General features: G+C 41.6%; 1 protein-coding gene across 2 annotated transcripts in view; it reads right to left on the reverse strand.

Annotated features, from left to right (window-relative positions):
• INO80D (INO80 complex subunit D) overlaps positions 1-17,883 on the reverse strand; it is a 56,911-nt gene extending 39,028 nt beyond the window's left edge. The window contains exons 1-6 of one of the 2 annotated variants that reach the window (XM_019492069.2): positions 17,502-17,883; positions 16,579-16,699; positions 12,318-12,384; positions 8,611-8,705; positions 8,273-8,519; positions 1,673-2,424 (exon numbers count right to left, since the gene is read on the reverse strand). In XM_019492069.2, coding sequence (XP_019347614.1) covers positions 1,673-2,424; positions 8,273-8,490 — 970 coding nt within the window. In that variant the 5' untranslated portion in view covers positions 8,491-8,519; positions 8,611-8,705; positions 12,318-12,384; positions 16,579-16,699; positions 17,502-17,883. The remainder of the gene's footprint in view (positions 1-1,672; positions 2,425-8,272; positions 8,520-8,610; positions 8,706-12,317; positions 12,385-16,578; positions 16,700-17,501) is intronic. The other variant, XM_019492071.2, reaches the window with a different exon arrangement.
• Positions 17,884-17,954: the final 71 nt, after the last annotated feature.

Below are 17,954 nucleotides of genomic sequence, written 5' to 3' on the forward strand. Positions count from 1 at the left end.
CAATTATAAAATGCTATAATTTAATGTGCTCATTTTCATGTGGTTAACGCACAGCATTTCTAAAAATTTACCTGCATAAATTTGGTGACAATATTCCCTAAAACTGAATAGAATGTGAGGAGTTATTTTTATAGTAACCACTAATGCAGAATGTGAACACCCTGGATATGCAACACTACCTTTACACTACTTCACAAGGCCAGATAGCTTTATAACCTATTTGGTGTAGCATTCAAGTCCTCATTCCTCAAAATAACTACATTATCCAGAGGACCATCAAATAGTGTTCTTTCTGAATGATGTCCCTTAAGAGACATGCTGGAGGACATTAATTGGCTTCTGAACAAACAGTGCAATTATTCCACAAGTGCCAAAGGGCAGCTCTTAACAGCAAATTAAAAAAAGGTTAATTGAAATAGCAAAAATTACAGATGTTTGTGATTAAGTAATATGTTGCCGCTGGTATAAAGAGCTGGCTGGACTTATTGGAAGTATTTTTTTTTTTTTAATTCTTATGCAAACTGCTGGTTGTTTTCACTGCATTACATTTCTGGCTCTTATTTCTCTTGCTCACTGCCCAATTCTTTATCTCCTGCAAAACTTAACTAAGAAAGACCTTAACTGAAAAGTAAGGTGACTTCATGGGTTCATGCATCTCAATGAACACAGCAGAGCCAAAACCCGAGCCATATCAGAGTGCTTAAAATTTCAAAGAGCATTATTCCTGCCAGTCAGTAACAATTCATACAAAAAAAAAAATCAATCAGCCTAATATATCAACACTTAACAGAATTAGTACTAACTGGGTGCATCTACACATTCATTAATGCAGCTTTGCTACTGTGGATTAAATTTAGTACCTCTAATATGAGTTACTAGATAAAGGTGCAGTAGCTGCACTAATGCGCAGTAGCAAAGACAAACTTTTTTTGTGACACTTAACATGCAGTGGACTAATTCTACTGTGCATTAGCACGGTTTTTGCCATGATGCACTAATGCATAGTAGAACATTCCACTGCACATAGAGGTGCCTTGTGTAGACACATTCACTGTTTAGATAATGCCCAGAAATTGTGTATATGCATGCATATATAAAATGGACTGCTTCTGTTCAAGACTGTGGAAAGACCCCAACCTTCATTACCTACTATCAACTCCTGAAGTTCTCCTGTGCAATATAAGGCTGGCTTTTTCCTGGCTCAGTCAGGTCCCCAACCATTATAAAAAAATCTTTTTAAACCCCAAATTTCCAGTGAAATCAATTGCAGGTCCACAGAATTCAAGATACAGCCTCCAAAGCTGCATTTGCCTCCTTATTTCGTGATTTTAATACTTGGGTTTACAAAATTTGCCTGTCCAATCTCACCTATCTGCTCCATCTAGGTATATTCAGGCTTTTTAAGACCAAACCTCTACGAGTGAGCTACGCCTCAGCTTAGCATCTCAAATCATCAAGCAGCAATTTTAGACAGAGTTATGAAAAATAAAAAAAAGAAGATATAAGACAGATGTGTTGTGAATAGGCACCTGTTGAGATCCCTTTCACAAAGGCACGTGCTAATTAATTTTACAGTGACATCTGTGAAAGAAGTACAGGGTTAGTAAAGAGCCATGTTATGTCATAACATCTTGAAAACACAATGCAATGATATATTTAATTATCTGCCTACCTAGATGGGGAAACAGATCAGTGTCCAGCTGCTGTTTTCGAGTGCACAGTTTCACCAGTCTCTGTAGCCGGCTCATGCAGAACGAGTGCGGAGAGAAGGCTGTGGCTTTCATTAGGACCCGATCAGTCCTTGGTGGGTCCGTGACAGGAGCCCTAGCAGGTGGCAGGAGAGGCAGAGGTCTCTTGGTAGACAACTGCCTTGCTTGTGCTATAGTGTGTGTGGTGGGTGCCACTCCCTGCATTGGTAGGCTGGTGTTCTGAGGTTGAGGTGACTTGCAGACTAAGCCCTGCGGTAGCCCTGTAGGCTTTAAAGAAGCTGACAAAGGTGGCAGATGGGAGTGCTGCTGCTGCTGCAGAGGCTGCTGCTGCAAAGGTGCAGGAAGGGGGCTAAAGTGCTCTTGACGAATTTTTAAAATCTCTGTCTCTCTCTGGCGCTGCCGGTTTTGGGCCAGCTTGCTCTGCAACTTTTTCCTCACCGTTGCCCCTTTCTTTAGGTCATCATCCTCCTCATTGAAAGCAAAGGGGTCGTCCAACTCTGCTTCCAGGTAGTGAAGAGGAAGCCTAGCCCCTGGTGGAGAGAGGGACATCCCATCCAGTCCATTGGGCATCTTCAAGGCCAGTGTGGGCACTGTCAGACTGAAGGCCATAGTATCCATCTGGTGCCTGACCTTCACCTCTTCTATTGGATCATTCTTTTTCTTCCTCTCCTTTTTAGGTATAAAGCCAAGTACCTGTAGGTGGCTGTTGCAGTACCTTTGAAAAGTGAAAACAGCAAGTTCCTTATACTTTTCTTTTACATAAACACCCTTAACAAAAAATTGTAAAACCACAAAAAAGAAACCACCAAAACAACAAAAAATGCATCTCCTCTGCCACTGCACAAATAAGACTATTAGCTCATCCTTGTCCATTTAACAGACCCACAAGAGAAAATGAGAACTTCCACAAATGACAACTTATAATTTTAAGAATGTAAAAAGTCTTAGTATGTTATTCGTACAAGAGGCAGTTAGCTGTATTAGTCTGAAGTCAATCAAAAGGCAGGATAGGTATGCATCTTTACAGACTAACTAAATAAGATTCTCTCACTCATATGAGGGGGAGAGAGAGAGAGTACGCATACAAACTTTAATGAACCCAAGGTCATACAGCATCTGATAAAGTGAACCTGGATTCACAAAAGCTTGTGCTCCACATATACATACACACATTCAGTTAGTCTATAATAAAGGTGTGCATCTACTCTGCATTCACAGGAGAGCCACATTCCTCTCCACTTAACATTTTTTTTAAAAATCTACCTCTCATATCCAAATTGGACACAGGTTAAGGTGAACAAAAGGGCTATCTGGTACACAACAGTATAAAATAATCAGTCCTGACACTACGAACATGGTTATTACAGTTTTGGCACACGGAATCTTTTTAAGACCTCCAAAATTAAAAGTACAGGAGTCACTATTATCCCTTCTGTCAAGCTGTTCTTTCATAGAGAATGACTATACATGTTTTTAGTAAATACACTATGGTGGAGCCAAATTACAAAAGGATTTTTCATGGGATAATCTTGTTTTGGAGATCTTTGCTGAGAAGGGACACTATTTATGTTTGAGAAGTTGGCCACTTGAGGGGAAAAAAAGGTTTCAAAAATAAAAACATCACAGATATTATTTTATTATGGTTAAATAAGTATCAGAAAGAACAACTGGGTAGTTGCAAAGAAAAGTTTGGGTATTTTAAACTAAAAAGTTCTACCCTGTTGTCACTGTGTTGTGTAAATCATGCAGTGAATATATGTATACACATGTGATAGCTCAAATGTAGGTTTCAAGCTGTTCTAAGATAAATTATTTCAAATAAAATTTTACTTAAAAAAAAAAAAATCAGCATAAGTTTATGCCTCAGACATGAAACTGAAATGACAAAGGGAATAACAGTTTACAGCCACAGGTAACATACTAAATTAGGGAATTTAACAGATGAACAGTTAATTCATTTTTGGCTGGCTAGGTTTAACAGACAGAGACAGAAAGAAAGAAATTTAAGGTCAGGGAAAAAAGGGAGGAAGCCCAGGCTTGAATCTTGATCTTTCAACTAACTTCACCTGCAGTCCCTCCCACCTGTGAGGAAGAATCCTACTGACATCCTACTGTGTGTGTAAAGGGGGCCAGATTTCAGGATCCAAAACTACAGTCCACTATATGGGGGGGAGGGAAGGGGGGAATTCAAGAAAGGAGGATGAAAATTATAGGCTTAGACGCCTAATCATGTAAATTAAAAAAAAATCAAAAATATTTATGAATAGCATAAAAAACAGTTAGGGAAGGACAGAGGGAAAAAGTTGCAGTAGTTTGTATTACTTAAATGTGGTTTGGTATGAGTTTGAGAAAAGTCAATCATGCCAAAGAAACTTAATTTCTTTTCAAAAGAAAATTACTACTGGTCTATGGATTTAATACTCCTGGATTAAAAAAAAAATATGCAAGTGAAATGGTAACACTAAAAAAGTACTGTCTAAATACAATGAATACATTACAATAGGTAATGCTGTAACTAAAGAGTAGAAAGCAGAAAGATGAGATTAAGTGTTCTCAGTCTTTGTGACAGCATGCAAGAACTGGACTCTAGTAGAATTCATATGGAGAAACACTCTTCTTAAATGCTGTAACAGATATTAAAGGATCAATACTACTGGCACTGCAGTCAGTAACAGTGGTCACCTGCTTAAAGTTAAGCAGATATTTAAGTGATTTGCTAGACTAAGAGTTAATTTACAGAACCTCTGTCAAAACTTAATCACAGTGAAAAGGTCCCCATGAGTTTTTTCTTATTCCCATGGAAAGAGGTTTGTCTGGTTTAACATTCTCCTGTGGTGTTCATATGCCAAACACTGCAGCCTAAGGCTTGTACAACAGCTGGAAGGTAAAACTAGTGTCTATTTCTATTGTCCAAATGGAAGGGAATGAAAAAACTAAATAAGAAACCCAAATAACGTGGGGAAATGTTAATTAATTCTAAAGGTTCTTTCAGTGCCAGGATGTTTTGGTGCAATTGTGTCAATAATTTATTTTTATGTCTTTGTATCTTTTTGTTATGGCAGAGAGAAAGGCTTTGGATCATTTAAATTATTTTAACTGATAATACTACAGTGTTAAAGGCTAAGAGGTCACTATGAAGGCAGACCTTCTGAATAAAAGTCCAAGATACAAGGTAATCACTGCACAAAACACTGATAAGACAACATGCAGGCCATGCCTATGCTTCAAAAGGATGAGTCTATTCTTTAACTTCTGATTCATTTAACACCATATATAAAAAACAGTCTCCTCTCCTCTGTTAAATACATGTCAGTCTGGTATATGCAGGGCAAACTGTGACCAACACACACTAAAAGAGGAGTGAGTTGATCCTGGTTAGAACTAGCAAACATGGTGTGTACAAGGGATGTTAAACTCTGTTGTCTTCCAACAGGATAAGTTCAACCTGACTTGAAGAGCAGAGGCCTAAAGCAAGTCATGCTTTTCACCTAATGCCTAAAACACTCTGCTTATCCTAGTCCATACAGGATTTATCAGTGTTAATTTCCAGTCACCTTGTTTACAGAAGGATCTACTTAAGTCAGAAAATATCATTCATGTCAACAAATGGGATAAAGTGGAAAATGAGGGACTTACAACCAGAAAACACTGACAAATATGGATTAATTACATCTTTAAAGAAGAGACTTAAGAGGTAAAATGGTGAGTCTAATATAGCTAAAGTGTAACACCGTAATTAAAAAAAAAACAAAATTGAGTTTCATTATCTTTTTATAGTAACTGGACAGGAAAAAAATTGGGGCTCATACATTCTAAATATAAAACATATATAATTTACAGAGTACACTGAATAAGAATAGATTTCCAGTAAGGCCATTAAGTCATGCACTAATAATAGATTTAATTTGTAGAAAATGAATAGTTAACAAGGAATATTGACAAGTTAAAGGAACATTAACCAAATTTGTGGTTGGTAGCATCTGACTCCATACCTCAGGGTCAGGGAAACATTCTCTCTTGTAGGCTCTTGGCGTACAAATGTATTTGCCCCCTTCTGTTATAATTTTTAAAACTTAAAAATGAAAAAGGATGGCAATGGCACTGAGCATATCTACACATGCCATTAATGTGCAGCAATAAACTGCAGAGCTTATTGTTTATTACTCCTGGGAAGCTCCCAAGCATGCCATTTAAACATGCACTCGAACCATAGCACACTGAGCCAGGTTGCAGCAGCCCCAGCTGGCAGGAGGCCCAGGGGGTCAGCCTGCCAGCCTAGGGCTGCTTCAACTAGGCTCAATGTGCTGTGCAGGGACTGGCTGGGGCAATCCCCACACTGAAGCACCCTCATGCCCCAGCCAGCTGGACTGGTGTCTACACATTCACTGAAAAAACTCCACAGCAAATGCGCCCTAACAGAGGTGCACACATAGATGTTGAGACGTTTACTGCAGTTAATTAGTCAACTGTGCAGTAAATGTCTTGTGTAGATGCGCCCACTAATCAAAAACTGATATGGTTTCCTTTTGATCCTGCACCTTTTTGGACCTAACATTGTATAATGAAAGTTAGACTGTACTATGACAGATAAAGTAAAGTTAGAAAATTAAAGGCTGCAAACGAGGACTCCAGAAATGGCTAAACAGATTTACAGTGAACAGACAGTGAAAAATCTCTACAAAAAAGAGAGACAGACATGCCTACCAAAAATATGGTTTGCATCTGGTTCAAACCTACTAGAAACCTGTGAAATTCTATTGTTCAACTGTAAAATCCCTTCTGAGAAGCCATATTTGAAAGTATTAATTCCAACCTATCCCATTTTCTCATTTGAAATTAAAGGTTTATTCCCTCCTTGACACACCTGCTGTCCTCTTCGAGTACTGTAATGTGATGCTTGACATGCAGTTTAATTATTCTAAAACAATGCCCTCCAGAAGCTACCACATTATACTGTACACATTTGATTAAGTTTCATTTTACACAATGAATTGGCTTTGTACTTTATAAAGCAATCTCAAATTTCATGGGGACATATGGGATCTGGGAACCCTCAGTAAGTTTTTTGTGAAGAGTTTGTTGTTGTTGTTTTTTTTGCCTTTTTAAAAATTTATTTATTTTTTGAAGTATGACTAGAGCATGGCCAGGACCTGTGGTCCAGTTAGTTCTTGCCTCTGAAATAGCAGTGTAACTTTTGATCAGACAATGTCCAGGGTTATTTTTCTGTTAGCTAACCTCCAAACAGTTTCTACTGTACAGTAGCAAAGAACCAGTCAATGACTGTCAGGTCATGACTTCAGGTTATTCAGACAGTGCCATTTGAGAATTTGCTCTACACCTTTTGACAAACATTCAAGTTTTCTTCTCACTTCATCAGTCTCCTCAGCTAAAATGGCAGATGAAGTGCAAGTTAATTTAGAGCCCAATCCCAGCTGTTTCAGATAAGAGAGGGAGCTGTGAACCGAGAAGGAACTTATAGGTAGGGCACAGTGGGAACATTGCTAATAACGTGAAAGGTTAGTGAATGGCATCTAATAATGTGAAAGGTCAGTGAACAGCAATCTGTCTTTTTTTTGGCATATTTTGTTTACTTTTTAGTTTAAAAATCCTATGGTTTCCATGGGACAAAGCCCAGTCTCAGATATTTAACCAAATACTTTATTTCAAAAGATGAAATACCAGACTTGTGGTAAAAAGTGTGGCACTGGCTCTCTTGAAAATTAAAGTAGTGGAAACTAAGATTAGAAGCTAGCTGCATTCCTGACCACAATTTAAATGACTGCAAGTCAGTGGGAACATATGGAAATTATGGCCTAATTCTCCTCTTCTTTTTGCTCAATGTCACAATAATGTCAATGTCTATCACAGTCTTAAGGGGTGAGGAAGAATAATTTTGTATTTATGGCCCCAAGTTAGGATTTAGGAGATTTAATTTCACTTTTGCCACAGGCTTTCAATGCAGCCTTTGGCATGTCATATAATTCCTGTGCTCCAATAACCCCTCTGTAAGGTGCTGATGACACTTCCATGAGACTTCCTATGTCACGGGGCTGCTATGAAGATGTGTTTATTAAACAGGTGAGGTACTTTGATACTACAGTGATAGGCATTATATGAGTACATATTTGGATCAAGAGTGCTGAACTGCCCTGAGGCCACTGATCCCCAAACTCTTCCTAGAAGCCCATGTATTCTCCCAGCACCACATTTTGCCTATCCTGTCAAAACCAGATTTCCATGCAGCTTCTTCAGGAAAACGAAACTTTTAAAAGCATCAGTTCACATGTAGCATCAGTGGCTAAACAAATGAAGAAGAGACAATATTACACTTGGTTCAAGTTTGATTCATGTATCTTACAGTGAAATGGAGTAAAAACAATAAGAAGGCTTGCAAATATATTGTATAAGTTAAAAAAAAAGCATACTGGCCTTAAAATTAAAACCCTTCACAAACATGCTGCTATTCAATCTACTTGATCTATTTCTCCCTAAACAGAAACGCCACACCTGTATCCAAACTGGCTGAATCTTTTTCCAATTTGCTGAGGGCCAACATCACTCACCTACGGTCCTCAGATTTGGGGATGGGATTGGTGCAGCGTTGGCTGTTATACTTGGCCACATATTCACATTGCTTGAAGGGGGCAGTCTTATCCTCCAGAACGTGTCTGATACAGAAGGCGTAGCCGTTAAGTCGCCTCTGCTTACACAGTTTGGGGCTGTATGAGCACAAGGGCTTATTGTCAACCTCAGAGAAGTGTATGTGTTTGCCTTCATACATCACGTGACTCTATTCCTTGTGAACATCAGCTGAAAGAACCAAAAATAAAGATAAATCACACACACAAAATGCATTAAATTCTGAATTTTGCTTTTGTGGGAGAGCAGCCCAAAACTGTACCTGATTTTAAATCTTCTGTACCATATCAATATTAGGAGAGACCCCAAGGACACCACTATCCTGGAATGACGATGAATCAAGTTGAAGCAGATTGTCTAAGAGAAATATCAAAGAGGTCCAAGTCAGTCAAGATTAAAACAGACAGGACCATTTTGTTTAATAAGAAAAGCGTTGAATATTGCCTCTCAGCATGGGGCTCAGATGCAACAAGCTGGATCGATTAGGTAATCCAAGTTCAATCATTAACTGGAATGGAGACACATCAACTAAACCAAAATTTTGCATGGATGTATTCAAAGGAATACCTTGGTTAGAATAACCCTGAGAAGGTCTTCGCCTTTTGGAAGGTAATAACCCCACTGCATAAGAATTGAATTTTATCACTCAGCACAGGTAAGCTTGTATTCTAGATACTTGTACCACATTTGGTACATGGTTTTCAGAGCCTCTAGTTGCCCCCAGACCCAGCAAGAATCAACAAGCAGCTACTTCCCAAAGGCCAATGGGATTCTTCAGAAGGTGACCTATTTTGTTACACTTACAGGGTGAAATCCTGGCTCTACTGAAGTCAATGGCAGAATTTCCGGTGACTTCCAGCACTTCACCCCTTAGCTGTATCAAGGAATTCTGTTTTTTCTTTAAATATAGTAGTTGCTAAGGTATATTAAAAGAATGAAATCATAAGTTACCTTCTCGTTTCTGGTTCCCCACCACTCTGGAGTCTTTGGCAATCCGTTCTTTCTTTTCCAGAGTAGCTTTTAATTAAGTTTAGCTGTACACACATTATGCAGCTGCTTTTCTAATGCTAAATGTAGACTATGCAAGGCTGTTTGAACTGACAGAGGTAACTATTAACCAAACGAACAACCCTAAAGTTCTGAAATATAGTCTTGTGAGTTTGGCATGTTCCGTTTCGAGTTAAGTTCTTTTTGTACATTATACCTGCACAATACATATCGAGGTGATGATACATGTGCGATACATCTGATGCCTGCCTTCGTAATTTATCACATATCCATGACCACCTGACCTATCTTCTCCCCACTATGTTTCCCCAGGAAACATTTTAGTATTACAACCACCAGAGGAGTTTCAAACAATCTGGCAGAAAAAGGCTTCCTTCGCCTTCCTACTGCAAGTACTGCATTCCTGCCTGAGGCTCAGATTCCACCCTAGGCCACAAAATAAGTGGAAGTGTCATAACTTTATTACTCATACACCAAAAGGGCTTGAAGGGTAGCTTGACAGCATAGGAAAGGGGAAGACTCCCAGCTTCCCAGCAGGGCTCCCAAGAGGGTCAAGACTTCACTCCCAGCATTCAAGAAAACACCCAGTACTGTGACATTTGGGGCCCACAGAAACTATTAGAAGGCCATTTAGGGGAGTGTTTCAATCTACTAGTTCTGCCATCTCTTATGCCAAACACACTCACCTTCCCCTCTGCCAACATACATCAAATCAAGGGCTCCATAGCTGGAAAGTCAGTGGTGGGTCCTGTCACGCTTGCCCTACCCTTGAATTTGCAGCCCATCAAGGACCCCTGTGGGCTGGGTGAAACAGCTCTGTGGGCAAAATCTGGCCCACAAGCCATATCTTTAACACCTCTGATGCAACATTTGTGGCCCACAGAATACATGATGGGGCCATGCCCTGTGAAGTGTTTATTGACAAGCTTGGGGTGATCTGCATAACTCATCCGTAAGTAATGAGGACCCTCCCAACATATGCCTAGAAAACCTTTACACCAGAACACTTTCTGGAGAACAATTTCATACATTCACTTACATATAGCACTTCAGGACTCAATTTGCACCAGAACACGAAGGCACAATAAAGGATTAACATCTTATCATAAAAACCACCTCAGTAATTATCTATACTAGTATCCCAAACTAGTAATCATGTCCTCTAATTTCTCTGAATGCACCAAGTACTGTAAAAATTCAAAAGCAATCTGCACAATACATCCCTGCACAATGTAAATGAGAGCTAAAGTAAGATGTTTCAGGTTTTATTTGGATTTGCCCTTAGGGCTTGTAAATGGCCTGGGTCCCGTTTTATAAAAGATTACTTCATCTATTACTATAGCACCTAAAATAAACTGAGGTGTTTGAATGAACTATTATGTATTTAAAAAATAAATAAATAAATGCGGCTAATTGCAGGTCTTTTGCTCTGGACCTGCTTCCTTCCTCGATTAGCCAGAGCTTGGAGCTGGCGACATTCAGAACAAGTTGCAAGATTCACCTGTCCTTCCAGGCTTCATCTGAGGAGGACAGTCAGTTGCCTAACCTTTCCCTTTGTTTTCTTCTCTTATTCATGTCTTTATGCCTTCTTTCAAGCTGCTGCTTTTACACCTTGAATAGTCTTCTACTGGTCACCCACCTCCTCTTCCTTTACATCCCTCCTAACACATTTCTTCTATGAAGATTTTCAAAGATGAGGCACAAAAAAAAAAAAAAAAGTTATTTAAAACCAACAAAAAATATTCAGTAGTCAGTGTTCCATGACTGGCTTTCTGTAGGAAAGCCACCATTTCCCTGAGTTGTATTCCCTTCCCCTACTCCACAAAGCTACTTCCCTAGCACTTTTCTTCACAGTCCATTCTTAAACTAGTTGGATTTCTGGATTTAACTGAAAATGTTAGCTCTTCAAGATCCTTTTACTTCAACTATAAGACACTATGCAATTATTAGGTCATGTAAAATAGAACTATAAAATATATATAAATGAATATAAATCAATAGGTCTTTAGGAAGAATTAGTGAGCCTGAACCTAGATTATGTGCCTGTGCACCAGCGCACACTCATATGAATGCAACATAATCATGTGAAAAAATCTGCCAAATGGGAAGTCAGCATCTACTACTACTATTACTACTACTATGACTCTACAGCAACGAGCAAAAAACCTTTCAAATCTATTGATTACATAAAACTATAGCACTTGTCCACTGCATCAATTCAGATCTGTCTGAACGATCCCATGTGCCTGCAGAGAGCCCCAGTGAAGTCACTGGGCTGTGCAGGGATTTAGTAATGGCAAGATCAAGGCCTATACTAACACAATGCTATACTGTATCAAAAAACATTTTTTGTTTTCACTATCCTAACATCTGCAAAACTGTAAGACCTTTCCATCTTTTGATTCTGATCTGACATTAAACTAGCAATTTATTCTAAATGAAATGTATGTTCTTTAAATAAAAGAGAGAATGCAAGACAGAAAGTAAGAGCAAGAGTGCTTTCTTGCCACTAAATTAGTAAGCAGCTCTAAACATTGTAATAAGCACAAGTAGCTTATCTGAAAAGAACTGAAACTACAGTTTGTTAACTAGTGGGCGGGAGAGAGATTATTTTTGTCCCATAGGATTCAGTAATAGATGAAAACTGAAAATGTGGACTTCCTCTGGAAAGTCAAAGGCTTAAGATGCTGTACTCTGCAACAAAAATTCCAGGGCACAAAACAGCCTGAAACTTGACCTGGGGTTCAGATCTGTTCCTCAGAATGAGTCTTCACACAAATTCTAATCACATTCAGAATTTGTGCTTCGATTATCCCATGTGTCCATACAAACTGGTTACTTAGCTAGGTAAAAGGCAGGTCTACATATGAAATGTCCAGCGCCATGTATTTAGAAACATTTACAGACAGTGTAATGCTTCTTAAGAAGTCTTCTATTTTACTAAGAGAAGTCACACCATACCTCTTTGTGATCATCATTATCAGTGAGGATTCAGTCAGAAGTACCAAGGAGAAGTTCAGACGAGGGCCTAGAAAACAAGTGTCAGTGAAATAGTAGTAATGTTTGAAATTTAGGGTCATAACATTTCCTTTCTTTCTCCTTCTGAAGGAATGAACAGAAGATAAAACCTGTTTTTCTGGTAAAAATTCTGTCTGGGCAGGTGAAAGACAAAGAATTTGATTTCATAATGGGATGTGTGGTAAAGATGGGTTGGACACATGGCAAAACAGTTCTGTGGCACAATCCCATAGTATAGGAATTCCTGCATGTAAAATCAAATCAAGCATTAACTTTAGGTTAGGTAGGAACTTGGTACATGACGTGTATTCTAGGCTACAGTGGAAAATGGTTGCTGGTCATAGCTGGAGAGCCCATGGGATTTTAAGCACACAAAAAATCTGAGAAGACACTTGCATTGCAAATATAATAATACTTTAATTCACATGGATTAGTTACATTTTAAAATGTATGCTTGGAGCCTGAAATTCTACATGCATGAGGCACTTTTAAGGAATGGAATCCTCAAGTGCATTGTAAATTGTATTGCAATTATCTGTCTGTGCTTTAAAGATGTATAATTATGAGGACTGAGCTTAAAGGGTCACAGCATAGCATCCAAATACTTGTCATCATTAAAGATGCCTCAGTTCTATTGTTTGGTATTTTTTAATGCTTAGCGTGGAGTTACGGCACTGCTCCCCTGACTGCATACATAGCATCTGACAGACTTGCTGCCTTGTCCATATACGTGTTCTGAAAAGGTAGCAACTTATAGGCTATAGACACTAAAGTTCTCTATGCATTCACAGAGCAAGCATAGAGTGGATGATTGTCATGCTGGCTCCCCCTATTTTTCCACAAGCCTGACCTGGATAGCCCACCTCCGAGAATGACAGGTTCACCTTTTACTCTCATTTCATCTTTGGCCTCGCTGCTAAGACAGACAAGAACTATGACAACATTGGCCACGGTTTGCGTGAGGGGGACATCAGCCCACTCAGAGCTGGATGGAGACCATGGAACCCATCACAAAGAACAGACACTTAAGAGCCATCTCCACCCCCATTAATAGCTTTCACTACCTGCTAGTGGGGTGGTGTAGTCAGCTGCATTGAAAGGTTCCATTCTTGAGCCATTTAATCCCCCTTTAAAACGTTCTGTGTTTCACTGAGAAAGGGCACACCGCACCTTGCTGTGATCACCATCACTACTATATAGCCATAAGCTAATCAAAATTTTAGTTTGGTTAAGAACTCAACTACAAACAAAATACACTAACAATTCGGGAAACAACAGCAAAACAAAATAGACTTCAAAGAGATGTATAGTAGAATGTGGGGAACTATGGACAGCAAAAAGTGTTTGTAGAAACCCTACGCTGAAAACCCTTTGAAAATTCTAAGCGATACCAACAGTGTGCCATGCAAGTACAAGCGTGCACTAAAAACCCATGTGCAGGATGGGTATACAAGGATACACCAGTGACTGACCAAACACAAACACACACAGTTCCTCATACAATGGCATTACCACTGCTGATATAGAAAAGTAGTGGCCAAAAAAACTGCCTTCATCTTTTAAAAAAAAAAAAAGGATTTAACACTGCATGCTGAACATTTTAGGAGACAGGTGATTCAAGTTTTACATGGCAGTTTTCAATGCTGACTTTCAGATTTTAGAAATGTTAATTTAGTCTCAGCAGCATTTCTCTTTAATTACCATCTGTAAATCTATATTTGACTATTTTCTCATACATTAAAATCTACCTAAGCTAGAAGTGGCAACACCGTCCTCATTCTGTCTTCACAGAACCGTTCTGGCTCCAAGTCTGTAGAAAGATGACTGCATGGAACTAAAATATTCACTATGTTAAAAGGCTGAAAGGGAGAAAATGGTACATTTTAGGTCAGTAATGATCTGTACAGTACTGACCTAAAATAAGCCATTATTCTTGTTGATAATGTGCTTAGATTACAATGGGGTTTAAGAAGCAAAATCAAAGAGATCTACTTAACATACATGTTTTCGATCAAAAACTGAATAGATTCTTCTATATACTCTCCTTTGGGAAATGCACAGAAGTGTGAATTTTAATTCTAACAGCTCCCATTATTTGACAAACAGTACAAAGGTACCCAAAATGAAATACCAGTGATCACTTAGAGCTGTGCACAGGAAGAGGGTCTGATATTTGAAACTTTATTGATGGGAGTATTCCCCTCGACTTTGATGAGATTATTCACCTACGTTAGGACTGCTCATGTGTATTAGACTCCAAGACAGGCTGTATGTCTTCTGAAGCAGTATTAATACCAGCTTCAGTATTTAAAGTAAATGTTAAGGCCCTCATCCTACAATCAGATCCTCAAAGGCAGACTCTCATGCCTGCAGCAATCTTGCTGATTTCAATGGGACTAGTCTACCAGTGCAATCAGGTTGCAGGATAAAGGGCCTCAGAAGCAGCATTAAGTGTAATCTTTTATTGCAAAAATAAGTAAATAAAAGTTATCCTAGCGATAGACTATAAATAGCAAAACTAGAATATAGTGAGAAAACTGAGACTAAAGATAGACTGTGAAAAACCTCTGAAAACCTAGAACATTCTCTCTTGAAAGGCTTCTTTTAGGCCTTGAACCTATCCAATTTGAAAACACGTTAGCCACTTTTAGACGCGTTCCTGCATGTTTTTCTAAAACAACCATGATATGGAAGTGGTAATAAGATTATGAACAGTAATAATACTTATTTTCAAATAATTTAATTTTAAATATGCATAAAACATTTAAGAGAAAGAATATGCTTTTAGTTCTAATGATGCAAAGACATAAATTTGTGCTTATCTTTACATGTTGCAAGAAGCCCATCGACTAAAAAATATCAGTATAAAATAAGTGAATGAGGCTACTCAGAACAGAGTCTGAATGGTTGTACACTCACAGCGTCATTATGGAATTACAGCAATTTGTAGCAAATAAGGATATGCCACACAATATGCAAAGGTAAGTATTTACATAAATTTCTGTAGGATCAGGACGCAATTTTTTTGTTTGCCATGATAACAGTGAAACACCAAAAATTAATAATGCTAGAGACACTATGGACTGTTTTCCTAATGAAATTGATTTCTACATTTTTCCCCAAGACAAAATAGAACCAATATAAATTTTGAGTAAAGAGAAATCACTTGAAGGGCCTCTCAGTTCAAAGCTCTGACAAAAAGTCACAGCTACCCCATCGGCCTCCCATTGCCAACTTCGCACAGTGTAAGAGTGCTTTGAAGCTGGAATGCCAATCTGTAATGTTTGGCCAGAAAAGTCTCATCATTAAATGCTACTGCTCAAACACAGGATAGCTGAGCCCCGGGTACGACACTATGCCCTAAATTTACAACACCGCAAATTAAAACAAATGACATATCAACTGTCAGGAAGTGCCCACAATGGGGAAAAATACAAATTTATCATGTGTTGCTAAGTAACAAAATCAGAACTAACTGTAACTAGGTATTTTGAAAGCAGAAAATGGAACGATCAGTCTCGAAGTCAAGCATGCTGTTGCTTCTAAAAATGCTTCATCATTATTTGTACAGGGCAATGAATGTTCTTAAGCTGAAATATTTTTAAAGTGCATTTGAGCAAGTGAGTAGTATCTATAACCGCTTCACCTACGCAAAGCCAAGTCACCTATGCTGCAGCAGATGTATCAGTTTGACAGTGGACCCTCTTTACAATTATGACCAGCACACTTCCTCCTAGGAAAATATCCTCTCTTTTTCATTTTGGGCACTAGCATTATAAAAAAGAAGTCCTACCTAGGAATTAGATGCACCTTAACCAGATTACTTGCCATCACAAATCACTTGGAAACCTGCTGTCTGAGGCCCTGATCCTGGGGGCAGACACCTGCACCCTCGCACAGCTGCAGTGACTCCACAGAGGCCAACCGGTCAGATGTCACGGTCTGTGGGCCTGTCATCAGGATCAGACCACAGGGTCAGGGTCCAAGTTGGACAGTAACCTGGGTCTGTTGCTGATTAAAGGGGCTCTGTAGAAACCTCTTTCCTCTTCCCTTTTATTGATTTATTTTTTATTTTTTTAAAGGCACCAATGCAGGACCTAATCCTGGAAACACTCAGCGCTGCCAAGTTAGCCATAGTACTGAGCAGAAGAGAGGGGAGAAAGCAAGTGTGTCCCGCATAAAGGTGCCTGGCCCCCATACCCACCCCGCTCACAGCTCTGGGGTCAGCTCCAGACACGCCGCACGCATCAGCCCGCCAGCGATCAATGACAGCAACTGGGAGGCTCTCCACAAGTCACGAAGTTGGCAGGGAAGGCACAGCGACCCTGCAAAAGGGAAGTGCTGAGAGCAGCCCTGACTGCAGGGGGGGGGCAGGCTACCGCCGTCAAGGGACGGGACAGGTGGGGGCCACAAAGCTGCCCTGCCCACCTGCTCAGTTGTGGCTAAAACGAGACAAGCCTAAGGCCAAATCCCCACACCCGGGAGGGGAGTACCCCGGGGGGCAAAGCGCTGCACGGCCCCCTCCCGCGCCGAGGGGAAGCGCTGCCTGGCCCCGAGCCCGGCCCAGGCCGCGGGGCTGGAAGGGGCCCGGAGCCCGCGGGCGAGCGCGGAGCCTGCCCCGGCCGGCCGGACCCGCCCCCCCACAGGCCGAAGCCGCGGGCGCGCAGAGCAGCGCAGCGCAGGGGGGGGAGACCCGCCGCCCCCGGGCCGCCACGGCCCCCGGCCGCCCCCTCCCCCCGGCCCGGCCCGGCCCGGCCCGACCTGGCCCGGCCCCGGCGCCCCATGAAGGGAGGCTCCCACCGCCGATGCCGGCGCCCCCAAACGCTGGGCCTGCGTTGCGTGGCGGGGGGCCGGGGGCCCGCGGGGGCGGGGAGCTGCTAGGCCGCGCCGGCCTGCGGCCTACCCGCCTCCGCCCTCAGCCTCTCCCCCGGGGCCGCCGCGCCCCCCCGGGCCGCCCTCGGCCCCCCCCGGCCGCGCGGCCGCCCCCGGCGCCCCTCACCCCGCCGCGGCCTGGAGCGCCCCGGCCGATCCCCGGGCTCGCGTAGGCCGGCCGCCCGCCCGCCCTGCACCCCGCGCGCCGCCTGCCGCGCTACGCGAGCCCGGGGCTGCAGGCCGGGCCTGCCTTACCTTCCCAGCTGCTTTTTTTTTCCTCCTCCTCCTCTCGTCTCCCCCCGTTCCCTCTGTTGGGCTGACAGCTCGGAGTGCCCTCCCCGGCGGAGGGACGGGGAAGGGGCTCGGGCGCTGCGCTGCGCTGAGGCGCTGCTGCCCCCCTGGCTCTGAGGAGATCCCGCGGGCGGCGGGGAGGCGGCTTTGGGGGGCTCCTTTATTATTTTCAAACTACAAAGTGCGGCGCGGGGAGGTGATTACGGAGGGGAATCCCTGAATACAGGCTCCCGCGAAGAAGGCAGGGCTGCCGGGGCCGCTCAAGAAGAGAGCCCGCAGCCTCCTACAGCACCACTACAGGCACTGAGAGGACATAACAGCAGAGAGCGGCTCCTCTGCCCCGCGAAACAACAACTTTCCTACCATCTTGGAGGTAGTGGAGAGGGAGAGAGGGCGGGAGGGGGGTCGGGGGGGGGG

The sequence above is a fragment of the Alligator mississippiensis genome, chromosome 4 (assembly GCF_030867095.1).
Source record: "Alligator mississippiensis isolate rAllMis1 chromosome 4, rAllMis1, whole genome shotgun sequence".
Classification (NCBI taxonomy): domain Eukaryota; kingdom Metazoa; phylum Chordata; order Crocodylia; family Alligatoridae; genus Alligator; species Alligator mississippiensis.